The sequence below is a fragment of the Lissotriton helveticus genome, chromosome 5_1, assembly GCF_964261635.1.
Source record: "Lissotriton helveticus chromosome 5_1, aLisHel1.1, whole genome shotgun sequence".
NCBI lineage: Eukaryota > Metazoa > Chordata > Amphibia > Caudata > Salamandridae > Lissotriton > Lissotriton helveticus.
The window spans coordinates 2,084,318,672-2,084,335,992 of record NC_136065.1 but is presented as its reverse complement, the minus strand read 5'-3'; the positions used below and the strand labels follow the sequence as shown (position 1 = coordinate 2,084,335,992).

At 45.4% G+C, this 17,321-nt stretch overlaps 1 protein-coding gene across 1 annotated transcript in view; it reads right to left on the bottom strand.

Moving 5' to 3' along the window:
* LOC144756335 (decapping and exoribonuclease protein-like) overlaps positions 1–17,321 on the bottom strand; it is a 157,003-nt gene that overhangs the window by 47,729 nt on the left and 91,953 nt on the right. The window contains exon 5 of the mRNA XM_078646057.1: positions 5,652–5,784. Within this exon, the coding sequence (XP_078502183.1) occupies positions 5,652–5,784 (133 nt within the window). The remainder of the gene's footprint in view (positions 1–5,651; positions 5,785–17,321) is intronic.

Genomic DNA, 17,321 nt, shown 5'->3' with positions numbered 1-17,321 from the left:
ATTTAAATGGAAATATCAGCTTAAATGAGGTGGCCACTGCAATAGAGTCGGGCAAGAGAGGCAAAGCGCCGGGCCCAGATGGGTTGCCAGCCTAATTATACAAGGTTTTAGCGCCAGTTATTGTCCCCGTGCTCCATAGGCTATTTTCTTTCATCTTTGAGGGGGGAGGGAAAATACCCTCGTCATGGAATGAGGCAACTGTGGTCCTTATCCTTAAACCATCTAAACCATCAGGGCAATGTGACTCCTATAGGCCAATCTCTCTAATTAATCTTGACTATAAGATCCTTGCCAAGAGTTTAGCAGAGAGATTAAATGGGGTAGTAGGTAATTTATTAAAATTTTGATCACAAGGGGTTCGTGAAAGGACGGAGCATACAAGACCTGACTCATACATTAGTGGGTGCTATAGATCTACAACTCTGTATAAATTGCCAATGGCCATCATCACACTCGACGCCACTAAGGCGTTCGATCGCGTAAATTGGGCCTATTTAGCGCAAGTGTTGGAAAGATGCAATTTGGGTGAGAACTTCTGTAGAGCTATTTCATCTTTCTACCACCACCCCATAGCCAGAGTATTGGTAAATGGCAACCTCTCTGCACCATTAACCATTAAAAGAGGGACTAGGCAGGGATGTCCCCTCTCACCTCTACTTTTCAATTTATACATCGAGCCGTTGAAGGAGAAAATAAGGCAAGATATGAGTATTGCGCCCTTTAAATGTAGAAATTGGGAAAAAAAAGTATCGCTCCATGCCGACGACATGATGATTTATACCTCTGACCCAGTACGAGCAATACCACTAATTTATAGCGCAGCCTCACAGTTTGGGCAGATCTCTGGCTACGAGATCAATCAGCCGAATTCAGAGTGCATGGTCTGGAACATAAATGCTCATTTTCCCATCTTGAAACGAGAGATAAGATATTTGGGAATCCAAATCACCCAGGACCTCAAACAGATGACGGACAGAAATCTGGCTAAGAGAGATAAAGAAATTGCAGATTCCTTAAAGGGCTGGTCTCTCCTTCCCCTCACGTTAATAGGAAGAGTGAACATCGTGAAAATGATGCTCCTGCCTAAATTAATATTTCTATTTCAGAATATTCCTTTAGCATTCAAGTAAGAGAAGCTAAGAAAAATCCAAGCTAAACTCAACTCCTTTGTATGGGCCTCAAAGGGTATAAGGATCTTGTGGAGGAAGCTGTGAAGAAAAAAAAAGCAAAGGGGGCCTATGTGCCCCAGATTTGAAGCTGTATGCCTGGACACTGTTACTAAAGGCAGGGAAAATGTTTTTCGACCAGCCTGATGGATCAGAGGTGGGCGTAATGTTCAAGGAAATGTTACAGGAGATCAAAGGAGGAAACCAAGGCTTTCTGTACAAGTTTGGAGACCCGCGTTTTTTCAAAAAGGTTCGTTTAAAGCTGCTGAAAGATATGGCTTCCACCTGGGCAAGAATAAACAAAGCCCTGAATATCGGATACTATAGTGCTCTGGCTCCTATCTGGTACTCACAGGGGTCTCCAGAGTGGACTAAGGATGTCCTCTCAAAACCATTGCTGGATGCAGATATAAGGCGAGAAAAGGAGCCAGACAGATGTATTTTGCTACTTATGATTCCAAACAGCACATTACTTCTGGATGGTCATCTATTTTATTTTAGCTTTTCGTATTTTTAGAAAACATTTGAATACTTGTAATATGTCATCAAATAAACAGTCATCAGACAGTGAAACTGTACATACAAACAATGAAAAATGTGCAAGAATATATACAAGTGCTATACAAATGATCAAAGGTGGATACTATACAATGACACATGTAACACCAAACAATATTGAATCAAAGACCTAACGAAACTTAGAACATTGGAAACCAGTCCTTTCTATTAGGTACAAAGAGACAAGCGGACCTCTGATCACAGAGAACTGCCTGCCTGTCTGACTGAGCCAAGGATAGGGAAAAGCAAATTTACAGGGTTGCACAGCAAGGAATAACACTGTATAAATCACAATCTTCCTTGCGGCACCCAAATTCTTTCTCCGAGGCTCAGAGTCAACGCGTTTCGAACCTCAACGCTAGTAAGGGTTCTCCTCAGGACACGGACTGGGTGAGGCCGGAACTGTAAGTGACCGTTACGTGTCACTTGTAGTTCGAAATAGTGTGGGCGGGCCGGGATTTCAGTCAGGAGGATGTTGAAGACTAATTGGAACACCCCTCAGCTATCGTGGTTCTGTTTCGGAGGATTTGAACTGCACTATTTGTCAGGACTGCGATTATGCTTGACAGAACTGGTAGTTTTTGGAGGAGGCGGGTCACCACTGGCGCTACTTGTTTCAGGAGACGCCCTGTGTCATGGCGCCGCCTTCACTCTGATGTACTTTTTTTATCGAAGTCGGTGATTTTGTAGTACGGGCTGCCAAGATGGTCAGTTTCCTGCATGCACGGGCGGCGTTCGGCTTTCGACCATCTTGGCAGCCCGTACTACAAAATCACCGACTTCGACAAAAAAAGTACATCAGAGTGAAGGCGGCGCCATGACGCAGGGCGTCTCCTGAAACAAGTAGCGCCAGTGGTGACCCGCCTCCTCCAAAAACTACCAGTTCTGTCAAGCATAATCGCAGTCCTGACAAATAGTGCAGTTCAAATCCTCCGAAACAGAACCACGATAGCTGAGGGGTGTTCCAATTAGTCTTCAACATCCTCCTGACTGAAATCCCGGCCCGAACACACTATTTCGAACTACAAGTGACACGTAACGGTCACTTACAGTTCCGGCCTCACCCAGTCCGTGTCCTGAGGAGAACCCTTACTAGCGTTGAGGTTCGAAACGCGTTGACTCTGAGCCTCGGAGAAAGAATTTGGGTGCCGCAAGGAAGATTGAGATTTATACAGTGTTATTCCTTGCTGTGCAACCCTGTAAATTTGCTTATCCCTATCCTTGGCTCAGTCAGACAGGCAGGCAGTTCTCTGTGATCAGAGGTCCGCTTGTCTCTTTGTACCTAATAGAAAGGACCGGTTTCCAATGTTCTAAGTTTCGTTAGGTCTTTGATTCAATATTGTTTGGTGTTACATGTGTCATTGTATAGTATCCATCTTTGATCATTTGTATAGCACTTGTATATATTCTGGCACATTTTTCATTGTTTGTATGTACAGTTTCACTGTCTGATGACTGTCTATTTGATGACATATTTCAAGTATTCAAATGTTTTCTAAAAATACGAAAAGCTAAAATAAAATAGATGACCATCCAGAAGTAATGTGCTGTTTGGAATCATAAGTAGCAAAATAAATCTGTCTGGCTCCTTTTCTCGTTTTGCATAGTTCAGTGGTCCAAGCCAGTTCAGACACAGGACCCAAACCTTGGTATTTACCTTGGATGCAGATATAAAGCACTGGTCCCAGCTAATGCCTGAGTACTCGTTGATACGATGGGACGATATCACCATTGTGACAGAGAGGAATCTATCTAAGTTCAAATATCTCCAAATTAACAGTTGGAGCTAGGGTGTGGGGTCAGTGGTGGGAGCAACAAATGATCTGGAGAAAGTGCTCCAGGGAAAGGGTCACAAGGTAAAGACAGCAACTTTGTACTAGACTATCTTGGAAGCCGAGGATGGAAATTTCATCTTGCCTGCTCAGCTCTGGGGAGATCACTTGCCGGACAAGGACACAGAAGAATTATGGCAAGTATCTTATGATTTGTTACATACCACAGTAGCTCCCGCCAATTTAAAAAGAAACCATCTGTTTTCTCTTCACAGAGTGTATTGGTCCTCAGCTAAGCTTTCAAAATTCTCGAAAGGTGCTACTCCCTGCTGTCCAAAGTGTCAGCAGGAAAAAGCGGATGACCTCCATATGTTTTTAAGGTGCCCTGTCTTACATAACTTCTGGGGTGCGGTCTGTCAAGGTATGGAAGTCATGTTAAATTTTGAACTTCAGGTGAGGTTAATTTTAATCTTTTTTGGTATTTTTCCAAACTATGAGTTACTCTCTCGAGATGTTAATAAACTGTTGCTATATTTGATTATACTTGCTCGAGGAGACATTAGCAAAACCTGGCTAAAAGATTCTGCATCAACCTACTTAGATTGGATAAATGCAATTAAATATACAATGAATCGAGATAGGGCAAACTGGAAAAGAAAAAAGCATTTTTGGCTGATATCACCTGGCTAGATAAGCTGTGACAGAAATGACCAAACTTTGTCCAATGATTATGCCTTTTTGCAGATTAATATAGCCGTCGGCTCAGTCCCATGACTGGCAAGTTAGAAGAACTGAACTGACCATGTCAGGGTATTTGCGGAAAGTGCATCCATTAAGATCTTCAGAGTCCATGATAGGTGGAGGTATACACCTGTTGGGTAGAGGGTTGCACGGACGAAGTGGACTCTGGATATATCTTTGGCGTATGAGGACAAAAAAAAAAATGACTGGGAAGCGTTGATTAAAAGAATTTAAAAAAACATGCTAAGGAAGGTTGTTCACATACATTAAAAATAGGCAGTGGGGATGGACTGTGTAGAACCTGAGCATACAAAAGCAATGTCTAAAAAAGCATCAGACTGTCAAAACACAGCTGCTCGGTTGTTGGTAAACATCCCTAAGTACAAATCAGTCACTAAAGAAATTCACAGACTTCACTGGCTCCCGGTAGCACAACAAATTAAATTTAAGGCACTATTTTTAGCTTATAAGGCACTGAGCCACACAGGACCTTCTTTCCTTAGAAATGTTTTTACCTGGTACGAACAGGCCAGACACCTAGGCTCTGCAAGTGCTAGACTCATGAAAGTACCGAGAATTCGATCTGCAGGCTGGGGCGGTCGTAGTTTTTCCTATGGCACCGCAAAACTGTGCAATACGCTGCCTATTGAGCTCAGAAGTGCAAGCTCCCTTACCATCTTCAGGAGAGACCTAAAATCCTGGCTATTCCAGAATTAGACACCGGGCTGGGCTTGCTGAATTCATAGCGCCAAGACTCCTCTGGGTATTTGCACGCTCAATAAATCTCATTAACCCCTTGAGCGCTCATGACGAGGTCAGCTCATCATGAGCTACGGCGCTCCGGTGCGCATGACGAGCTCGTCATGACCGCGCCCGTTCCGTGGAACGCTCGCATGCTGGGCTGATTCCCCTGCAGTGCTGAGCGTTCCATTGGAACAGGTGTGGCCATGACCTCGTCATGAGCACCGGGGCGCTGTACGCGCCCCCCGCCCACCAGCACAGCGGGGGAAACAGCCCCGCACGGAAGGGGTTAACATTAACATTAGAACAATTCATGTCAAACATTTCATAAATTATGAATGAACCTGAACCCACATATTTTGATATCTGATCTTGCTTGACATGCATGGATGCAGGATGAATGTGTTCACCAGATTGTTTGGATTTCTTTTTGAACTTCCTTAGATCTTAGGCTCCACGTCCCAGTCTCAAGTCAACTCTGCATATGGCAGGTGTTGCTTTTTCCCACGCTGTCCTTCCTTTTAACCTGCCACAGGGCTCAGCTCATGGGTGGTGGGAAGGATGCTTAGTGAGTCGGCTGGTGAAATGTGGTATTTATTAGCTGGTATACCGAGGACACGCTGGGTGTAGTGTGTATTGTAGGTGAGTGTGCACAGACCATAAATATACTCACCTGTTGCAAGCCGGCGCCTGTGACGTTGAACATGACGCACTTGTTTACGTTGTATTTATCCCGCTTGAAGCCCACGATCAGTCTGGGTATTCCAGCCAGGAAGGATTGCGCCCACCACTTGAGCTTCATAGCGCTGCCATGAAGAAAGGAAAGAAGTGGGACAGTGTGTGAGGAAGAGGCTAGGAGTTTCTAGGGAAGAAGGCAACTTGTGTAGATTTACAAATATACATGGGAGTGTGGAGGGAACACACATCAGTTATCTTTTAATATCCTCTTCGAACCGAGGAAGGAAAATATGGAAAATAGCTCCAATCTAGGACCCAGCAGGAGTAATCTGAACTCCGAATTCCCAGAAGCATTTAGCTACTTAGATGGTTTTTCAGATTTTAGAAACTATTTTTTCCCTTCTATCTTTATTTGTATTGACTTTAGGCCAATCATGTCTCAGATATCTGGTCGCCTGATAACTTTCATATAATTAAGAATAAGAAGATACAGACAATCTTCTGCTCCTTTTACATGGCAGTCCTTTATGAGGTCTGTGGATGGCCTGGTAGGTCCTCCCACTCCACGACCATGCTGATGCGATTCCCCTGTGACTCGTTACCCTCTGGGTAGGACGGACGACTTTCGTTTCCACCCTTGTATTTCACATCCTTTCATGCAGGAAATGACATAGTCTGCCTTGATTGCCATGTTGTATGTTGCTTCAGTTGATTCAGGCACCTCCATGATTAATGATACACATTCAAGTAAGAGAGTGAAGACACGTCAAAGCAGTCTCACCCGCAGCACCACTGCATGCAACCAGTCTCACCCGCGGCACCACTGCATGCAACCAGTCTCATCCGCGGCACCACTGCATTTATTTATTTATAAAGTTTGCAACCAGTCTCATCCGCGGCACCACTGCATTTATTTATTTATAAAGTTTGCAACCAGTCTCACCGGCGGCACCGCTGCATGCAACCAGTCTCATCGACGGCACCACTGCATGCAACCAGTGTCATTCGCAGCACCACTGCTTGCAACCAGTCTCACCCGCGGCACCGCTGCATGCAACCAGTCTCATCCGCTGCACCACTGTTTGCAACCAGTCTCATCCGCTGCACCACTGTTTGCAACCAGTCTCATCCGCAGCACCACTGCATGCAACCAGTCTCATCTGCGGCACCACTGCATGCAACCAGTGTCATCCGCAGCACCACTGCATGCAACCAGTCTCATCCGCAGCACCACTGCTTGCAACCAGTCTCATCCACAGCACCACTGCATGCAACCAGCCTCATCCACAGCACCACTGCATGCAACCAGTCTCATCCACAGCACCACTGCTTGCAACCAGTCTCATCCGCAGCACCACTGCTTGCAAACAGTCTCATCTGCAGCACCACTGCATGCTACCAGTCTCATCCGCGGCACCACTGCATGCAACCAGTCTCATCCGCGGCACCACTGCATTCAACCAGTGTCATCCGCAGCACGACTGCTTGCAACCAGTCTCACCCGCGACACCACTGCATGCAACCAGTCTCACCCGCGGCACCACTGCTTGCAACCAGTCTCATTCGCGGCACCACTGCTTGCAACCAGTCTCATCCGCAGCACCACTGCATGCAACCAGTCTCATCTGCGGCACCACTGCATGCAACGAGTGTCATCTGCAGCACCACTGCATGCAACTAGTCTCATCCGCAGCACCACTGCTTGCAACCAGTCTCATCCACAGCAGCACTGCATGCAACCAGTCTCATCCACAGCACCACTGCATGCAACCAGTCTCATCCGCTGCACCACTGAATGCAACCAGTCTCATCCGCGGCACCACTGCTTGCAACCAGTCTCATCCGCAGCACCACTGCATGCAACCAGTCTCATCTGCGGCACCACTGCATGCAACCAGTCTCATCTGCTGCACCACTGCATGCAACCAGTGTCATCCGCAGCACCACTGCATGCAACCAGTGTCATCCGCAGCACCACTGCATGCAACCAGTCTCATCCGCAGCACCACTGCATGCAACCAGTCTCATCCACAGCACCCCTTCATGCAACCAGTCGCACCTGCAGCACCACTCGTGCCTGGGACTAAGGAGGTAACCTGAAGTGTGCAGACCATAGACTCGCCCAAGTGCTCATCCATGGTCAGTGCTCTGTCACATGGTCACAAACATACTAGCCCTCAACATGAAGAATGACCAGGCTACTTTCTAGGCTTTGATAGATGAGGAAGGACCAAGTTAGTGACCCTCAGGCTTCGATAGGCTAGTAAAAACCTGGGAGCATAGCTCCCGGGTTTGATATACAAGAACTGACCTGGTTACTCAACTCATTAGATTCGCTATGAGGATGAACTAGGTCATTGAATTAATGGGATTCGATAACTTAGAAGTGCCTTGATTGCATGTATATCAAAGCCTAGGAGAGAAGTAATGTCCATGCCACTGACCACATAGGGTTCATCATGAGGAGCGGCAAGTTATTGACTCCATAGGGTCTCGTACAAAAAATGGCCTCTTGGCTGCTGTGCGTTCAGATGTATTAACCACTTTGAGATTAATTACAGATGATTAATCTCACAGTGATTAATCTCAAGCTCCTATAGTTTACCTTGATTTTCTTTACACTGTGGTTTATTATTTTGGGGAATTCCTTACATTAAAAAAAATATTTGTATATATATTATTCATTCCAGCGAGAGCACTTCAACCCCAATTCTCTTTAACGTCCCAGCGTTAGGCGGCTTTTACTGGTTGGTGGCTTGACCTGTTGTTTCCAATACATTACATATACATATAGAGTGCTTTGGGTCTGCTCCGGCTCATTATTGGACAGCTTGGCTGTCTGTCTGACTTCTCTGCTCCTCATTCAGTGACTTTCCTCCCTCTTCTTGTATTGTCCCACTCAGGAGCATTTCGATATCACAGTTTTTGTTTGATGTGTTGATGTATCAGACCTCACATTACAGTACCTGAGGGATTATTTTGTCTCCCTCCTTCTCTCCCTGGCCCCCCTTCCGTCTCTCCTATTCTCTTCTTGACTCCTGCTCTTCCAACCCCCTCACCCTCATCCAGTGTCTTCGTTTCCACCTGTCTTTGTGACCAGAGCTTTAGGATGAGCGTTGGGACCAGACAATTTCCTGCCAACTGCATGTGAAACTTTTATCCTGGTTATTGTTGGCCCATCCAGTGCACTAACCAGGCATGTGGGCTGAGGCCAATTCCCATCCATAGGTAGTCCATCCAAGGTGCACCCTATTGTTTCACATGGGATGACTACTGCCCGCGTCATGCGTTATTGGGATGGAGCAATAGTGGAATCTTACCAACATTTTCGTGAATTGGCAGAACTGAGCGAAACTTTTTTCCATTTCCAGAAGGTATGCTGCCTACTGGCCCCACTCAGGTAAAGTTCTGCATAATTGTAACATCCAGACCCTTCTCATGACATTGTGTGTTTGTGTGTGTGTGCACATATGTGCATGCCTGTGTGTGCATGTGTCTACTGCAGGGATGTAAAATGTGGGAGGTGGCAGGGCATGATGTTGCTTAGATCAGTGGGACCCATTTTTGATAGGTTTGCTATTGCATAAGTTGGAAGAATGGTTGCAGTTTCTTCAGATTGCAGACAAGCATAGCTTCCAGTTCCGGAACTGATGGGAGGGGCTCAGCCATTGGAGTGTGAGAGGGTGGATACAGGACTACCCTTAGAAATTCTATGAGGAACATTTTAGCAAGAGGCTGTTGACTAACCTTCCTGAGCACTGCCTTTTGGTGGATGGAGGGCGAGAGAGGCACATCAGCAGATTCAAGATGGGAGGTTTCTAGGCAGGACACACCTTTTTGTCTTTCCCTGATTGCTACTTCAGGAAGGCGGCTGATGACAGCCAGGGGCAGTTTTCACATTTATTGTGACCGTGTTTTGGGACCCGCCTGCCTGGAGCCAGCCTCAGTACTACCTGCTGTGAGGGCCATCATCTTTGTCATTGAGGAGGATGGGAACTGCTGCCATCTTTGAGCTAAGACACTGTGGTGGGTGTGGGGTCTGTTAGTGTTGGTTATTGGCCACAGCATTGTAGAGCCATGTGGCCCATGAACCCTATTAGTGTGTGTAGTATTTTGTTTTGCTGTGATAATAAAGTACTTTTTTTTTTTTTGTCGCAAGCTGGCATTATGGTATCATGTCTGCTGATTGACTCTTGAGCACTGAGTACCAACCCTTCACTCAACCCCCTTAAAAGCCATTGCTATCTCGGTAGTAAAGATCTAGGTGTACTTGGCCCCGTTTGCCCTACCATTTTAGGATGGGCCACAGGACACCGGAGGCAAACGACCCCAACTACCACAGTTGTGGTGCCGCAGTCTCTGTGGCCCCGGAAGGGGCTTTGATAACCATTAGATGGCTGCCTTTAAGTTTTGGCATCAGGATGTCTTCAACTTGTTGTGGCTTCCCTGAAGTCCAAATGTTGCCAGGGTGTGAGGGAATCTGATGCAGGAATGTGTGACACATTTTTTAATATGACAGCTGACATATGTATGCACACATATGCAACATGCAGGTATTATCACTGTGACAAAGCACAGTTCCATCATATCACTAACTGGCATTTGGTTTGCTTGCCTTGTTTGTGAGGGTGAAACTCCTCACAAACATCTTTTCAAGGGAAGCTAAACAGCGTTGCGTGCACCAGCTATAAAGGCTGGAAGTTGCTGCTTGTCCTTTTTCTATTACCATGACAACACACTTTTAATATAAACACAATCCATGCAATCTTCATAGAGGTCAGAGGTAAATATACATTAAAAACGACATTTACAAGTCATTATCAACAAACAATTTGCGCTTCTGAGAAATGTGAAGGGATACATTTCCCTTTTGGACTAGGAGAGGGGACACGTCTTGCCCAGTGAGAGTCCCTCTTCTATGTTGCCTGTTTCGCGGGTCCTGCAGCAAACGGAGCAGCAAAGAGAGAAGCACTCTCTTGAGATTCAACCAGTCTCGGCTGCACTGAGGCAGGAGGGGAACCACACAGCTCACACCAGGCTGCCTGGGAGCCTGTGTACTTTGAGTCTGTGCCAAACCTGCCAACATTCAATTAACGTATATATGACACATATTGCTTGATCTCAATCCTAGAGGTTCACATAACTACATTCGTTTAGATATCACACCTACAGGATGTTTCTCTGTGCGTTTGTCTTTGATTCACAATATTTTGTATTGTGGAGAAGTGTGGCTCAATGGCTAGAGTGGCAGACCCTGATTCAGAGGTTTGGCCCGGGACCAGGGTTCAATTTCCGCCTCGGTGGGTCTTGGGCTCAATTTCTCTGGGCAATAGCTTGCTTAATCTCCACAACGGCCCCAACAGCGCTGGGATGGGTTCCACAGCGGTATGAGTACAGCGCCAGGACGCCCCCTTGCTGGGGCAGCAGTGCGCTTTACAAGTACAAATTCATTTCATTTTTGAGTGCACAATACTGGTTGATCTAATGTAGCACTGGTTTGAGGAATCAATATGTTGGTTAATGTAAAGGTAAACTGTAGAAACATCGATAAAGAACATTGGTTTGTGAGCAGGGATTTAAGTGGGATGAAAAAACTGCAGGGCCTCTCAAAGGGGCGTGGCCAATGCAATTAAGGGCGTGGCTTAAAAACATAAACTAAAACTCTGTGCTTATCATAGTGTGCCGCCCAACTTGTATTTTGCTGCTTCTGTCAATGCATCCAGATATATGATACAGCAAGTAATATCATACCTACAACAAGTCGGGACTATTGGCTTTGTCAATGGTTTCCAGTGCTTGAAATGGAAAAATAGAAGTGCAGGTACTCTGTAACGGAGAACCTGCTTGTTTCTGAGAAGTGCCGGTACTCTCCAATTAAAAAAATGACGTCCCTCTTGAGAAGTGCTGGTACTCTCCCTCTCAAAATAAAAAAGTGCCGGTACTCCGTACCGGACAGTACGGGCCCATTTAAAGCACTGATGGTTGCTAGTTGCATAAGATAAATAAGCAGTAAATATGGCTTTTAAATAATATTGTAAAAGCTTCCACTTAAAGCCCTGGTGACACCACGACAATGTTGCTGCTCCTGAGTTTCAAAAAGAGAGAGGCAATCCAGAGAGGAAATGGCTCTCTTTCAAGCATTTCCCTTCCCCTACAACGCTCACCTGGCATGACGTCATGCCGTAACTTCTCAACTAGTGAGAAGTGTAGTGAGAAGTGAGCAGTGTAAGGACGCGCACATGATGTTCCTACTGCCACTGCAGTCTGGAAAAAAACGGACCACCTGTGCCAGGGCACAAAACAGAGCCCGATGGAGACCCATTTCGAGGCCCCCTTAAAAAAACTGCTGATACTCAGACCCGGTGAGACCCGGCCCACTGAAAGCCCTGTTTGTTTTTTTTTTTTTTTTGCTCCTCATCTCACCGTGTCAAGTCTTTGTGGAACATTTACAGCCGTACTCTCTCTCTGTGGGCCACCTGGCTGACCACGCTTTACTTGGGTCGCCAGACCTCCTCCCCTTTAGTACCGGGGACATGGTGTAATCATTGGAGCGTCTGGATCATTCTTAAGTTTCTTCCCCACCTCATTAGAGGATGCCAGATGTTAAACGGCTTCTCCTCTGCCCTCTCATATTCCAGCTGAGCCATGATAAATGTTGCTTTTAACCAGTCCTCTCTTCTCGGGGGGAGGTGATCCTTCCATCTCCTACATATTTGCCTCCCTGCCAGTAGGATCAAATAGAGTAGGAGCCCTCTTGTGGCTATCTGATAGAACAAACCATCGTCACCAAATATAACCAGAGAGGAGTTTACTTTGATCATGGTACTGAAAAGTCCCGACAGTGCCTGTCCTATCTCTTTCCAGTATTGATCCAGCTCTTTACATTCGAAAAACATATGAATATCATCTGCCATCAATCCCTGACATCTCGGGCATTTTGGTGGCGGTACAGGGGCAAATTTCCCAATTTTATAAGGGGTATAGTAAAGCCTATTAACCACGAAGAAATGATTCTTTTTCAGACAGGCAGGCTTTATATGTTTGTATAGGGTCTTCAAAGATGGTTCAAGCATGCCCTCTGCCTGCAGTGCCAGTGGAGAGTTGTTCCATACCCCCTCTGCCGGGGTTATCCCCATATCTTCTCCCTTTAATAAATGTTGGTACCATACCGAGATTTCTTTTAGTATGGGTGTGGAGGATTGGCTAAGCCTTTCGAATTCCTCGTTGCTTCGCATCTCCCCCCGTTCCGCTATGTGCCAGGACACCAATTGAAGATATTTAAACCTTGATAAATCTGTCCCTACCTTCGCCCTCAAATTCTCCCATGGGAGTATCCCTTCCTCATCCATTAACTCCTTCCATTTCGAGATCCCAGCTCTTTTAATAGGTATTGCCAGGGCATCTTTCAAGCAGTCTGGGGTACCAGGTGAATCCCAGACTGGAGATGAGTCTGAATAGTACCCAACCCCACTACTTACCTTTACCGTGTACCATATCTCTAGGGCAGTTTTTAATATCTTCAAACGAACCCTATTGAAGAATCTTGGAGATCCAAATGTATACATAAATTCATTGTTTCCCCCTTCTACTCTCACCATTTCTTGCAACAATTTGCCCCAGGGTGAATCATCAGGTCTAGTGAGTAGCATACGTAGGCTCTTAAACTGAAATGCCACTACATAGAGGCTAATATTGGGGAGAGCTAACCCACCTTTTAATAATCTTCTTCTAAGTTTCTTACAGGTCAGGCGTACCCCTTTGTCCCCCCACACAAAACTCCCAATTTTGCTCTGTATCTTTTTTCTTTCTTTCTGAGGGAATATTAGTGGTATGGTTGAAAATAAATATGAAAGCTTGGGGAGAATAACTATTTTTACTAGATTCACTTTCCCATATATAGATAATGGGAGGTTCTTCCATCTGCTAAACAGACGATCTATTTCCCTAATTGTTCTATCCAGATTTATCTTAGGAATCCGGTCCAGTTCCCGCACAATATATATCCCCAGGTATCTAAACTCCAGACTCTCCGTACCTAACCAATGATCTATGTTCCAATACATGACCTCGGTCTTGGATCTATTCACCTTGTATCCTGTTAATGCACTGAACTCTGCTGTCAATTCCTCAATCCGGGGAATGGCTGTACCTGGGTCTCTTGTATATAGGATCAGATCATCTGCATATAGGGCCAACTTAGAGCTATACTGTCCTGACTGGAAAGGAGTTATAATAGTATCGAGCCTGATTGCCTGAGCCAAGGGTTCAATATATAAATTGAACAGTAGCGGGGAGATGGGACACCCCTGTCTGGTTCCCTGCTGAATATTAAATGCTAATGTTAATATGCCATTTAAAAGGATCCTAGCAGAGGCACCCTTATAACAGTTCTTTAGAGTATAAATAAATACTGGCCCAAACCCCATTATTTCCAGGACTTCCCACAGATATTTCCAGCAGACTTTATCAAATGCCTTGGCCGCGTCCAAGGCTACCATGGCCAAGGGTTCTGATTTTCCCACTACTAGGTCAATATTCCCCAGCAGAAGGTGTATTTGGTCTTCAATATGCCTACCAGCCACAAAACCGTTCTGATCTTCATGTATCAATTTAGGTGTTAATTTAGCCAATCTCCCTGCCAGAATGCCCACAAAGATTTTATAATCTGCATTTAGCAGGGAGATTGGTCTATATGAGTCCGCTCTTTGGGGGTCCTTCCCGGGCTTCAAAATCAGAACAATAATAGCTTCCTTCCATGAGTTTGGGACCCTTCCCGTAGATGAGTAAATAGAGTTAAAGATGATTTCTAAAATAGGACATAGATCATCCATTAGGTATTTATACACCTCGCTGGGAAGTGCATCTGTGCCAGCAGCTTTTTTGTTTTTTAATTTCTTTATCTGTGCTGCTATCTCTTCTATAGTTATAGGAGCGTCCAGACTGTTTCTTCCCTCATCGGATAGTTGTGGCAGATTTTTATTGTCCAACCATGTGCGTAAGGCTTCAGTGGACAGATTTACATCCTCTCTATACAGATCTGAAAATAGAGAGAGGAGGCAGCTTTGCATGTCCTCTATTTTCCTTGATGTATCCCCATTATTGTTAATTATTAGCTCCTTAATGTCATTCCTAGCCCGATCGGTTCTAGATTTCCACGCTAATAACGCTCCTGCCTTTTCTCCGTATTCAAAATTATGCATCCTACTTAAGTCCCACTGGGCTTTACACTTTGCATCTAAATGCCCTCTATATGATTGTTTTGCCAGATCTAGATCCTGTTCGATCTGGAGAAGTCTTTCCTGATCCCTACTATGCGCATTAATCCTATCCTGCTCCAGCCTACCAATTCTGTTCTCAATTTTCTTTAATACCCCTGCCTCCATTCTGTTATCAGCACATATGGTTGCATGGAGCTTCCCTCTAAGCCCTGCCACTAATTGTGAGAGAAAGCATACGAGTTAAGGTGTGTGTCTTAAAGCACAACATATGTTCCAGTGCCATTATGTTTGTGTTTTTCTGCTTATGTACCTCCATCACATTTCATATATTTGTATATTCATTCATCTGAGTGCACATTTTTCATTAGAAATGTGTGTTGTATTCAGTGTTGGTTGCACATGTACATTCTATAATATTTTCTTTATTATGGCATGGAAGAATATCAAATATTCATATATGTGTATTCATATGATTTACAATGTGTGATAGGACTTAGTGAAGGCGCAACAAGATTAATATGCTAATTCTTGCATTTTACATCATTCATTATGAGGCCTTCCCTTTTCAAAGTAATGAGAAAAGTGGATTTAAGCCTGGTATAGTCATGTATAATGTAGAGAGGAATCTTTAACTTGCTGGGAAATCGGTTTGTGTGAGCAAAGCTGCTAACATCCTCAAAGAGCATCTTCTCATCTGAGCCAGTTTGACCTTTCCAACTTACTTGGGAATGGCACAACTAAGACAGAGAGTGACCTTATTGAAGATTAGAACAAGAGGTGTGTTGTTAAGCTAAGGTATGTGGGCTAGAATAGGGGCTAGAAAGGAGGGGTTGGTTAACAAAGATTGGGTCCATCATTCAATGCAATTCATTTAATTTCTGAAACACCGTCACAGTGCTGCAATTCTTTTTAATAGTTTGTATATTAATTATTTTCATTGCCACTATGCTGTTTGTTTTTATAGTTACAGCTACACATGTTACTTGCACTAGATTAGGGTGTGGATTCTTGTGTGAGTAGCCATTAACAACTTGGTTGTGGCTGGAATTCCGCGCCGGGGCTGAACATTCCGATTGCGGGCGTGGTCATGACGGCTCCCGGCCGTCATGAGCACACTCCCACCGTGACTTGTTGAAAATGACAATGTATATGCACATAAGCGGCGTTCATTTGTGTTCACTGTACCCCTTGTTGTAAGCAGAACGGATATCGCGAAACACTGACTGTGTTATCCCACCAGCATAGACCCATGCACACACGTACACGACAGCCATTTTAGGCACCATGGCCTCTCTGCCCGTTTGTTAAACCCCCGGCACCCCTCCCCGCGCGCACTGCTCATGCATCGGCCATAAAAACCCTCTCCCTCTGCGTGACTCTGCTCTAGAGGTAACCCTCCTGTTCGACCCACACCCCCCCATTTCCTCCCAAGAACACCCTTCCCCTCAGCTGACGAGCCCCCCCCCCTAACCCCCCCAGCTGCACTTGGCCTTTCGACCCGGTCCCAAGTCCTAAGACCAAGCCTCGTGGATGTACACCCCCCCTTTTTTTCTGCCCAGCATAACAAAACCGTGATGCACCAACCGAAGTGCCCGATCTTATCGCCTGCCCAACCTTTGATCTGATCATCCCCTCCTGCCCTCGTGTCCTGTAGGAATGTCCGGCTGAGAGATCACAATCTCTTGTTACATTCAGGAGGGGAGGATGAAATCTGAGCGACTGGTATGGGAATAGGCCTGAAGCTGGGATTCCAAGCATGCTTTTTCCTACTTCAAAGCGTCTTTATTGCAATAAGGAATGTTTGTGCATCATAAACATGTGTATAAAAGATGAAGCCTCAGAGAAACTTGTTAGAGCACCTCCTGAAGACACTATGCGAGTGTCCAAAATGACAGGCTCTCCTCATGAGAAATAAAACTCTGTTCTTGCTTTCCTGCTTCCAGCGCCCGTCTCTTTGTTTGGTAATTGTCAAAGATGGGAACTAAGAGGCGTACTGCGCCAGCAGCCTGGGCATCAGGTGCTTTATCGGCTGACTTTTCCACAATTGGCGTCCCAACGCGGGGTCCATCAGCGACATAAGGTCCGGTAAGAGAGGTCCAGATGATGGGGTGAACATCTAAACGATTGGAGTATACCTGCCTTGAGAGGGCCCTTGTCCGGCTGCCGATTGAATGAACTTCACCGATTCCGAACGGACCTCTCTCAAGTGACCTACTGTCCTGACTGGAATCCCACAGGAATGCTGCGGTAAAAACATGGAGAAAGAGAACGATTGGGAGCTGGAAAAAGGGAAGGCGAAGAATTGCCCACACGGTCCGGTCCGGGTAAGGTTAAGTAGGACGTCTTTACGTCCGATTGGTAGGATGGCTTTATCCATCTGATTGATTGATTGATTGTACTTGAAGTATTCGTTCTCTTTGAGACATTCTCTATTTGCAAACAGCGAT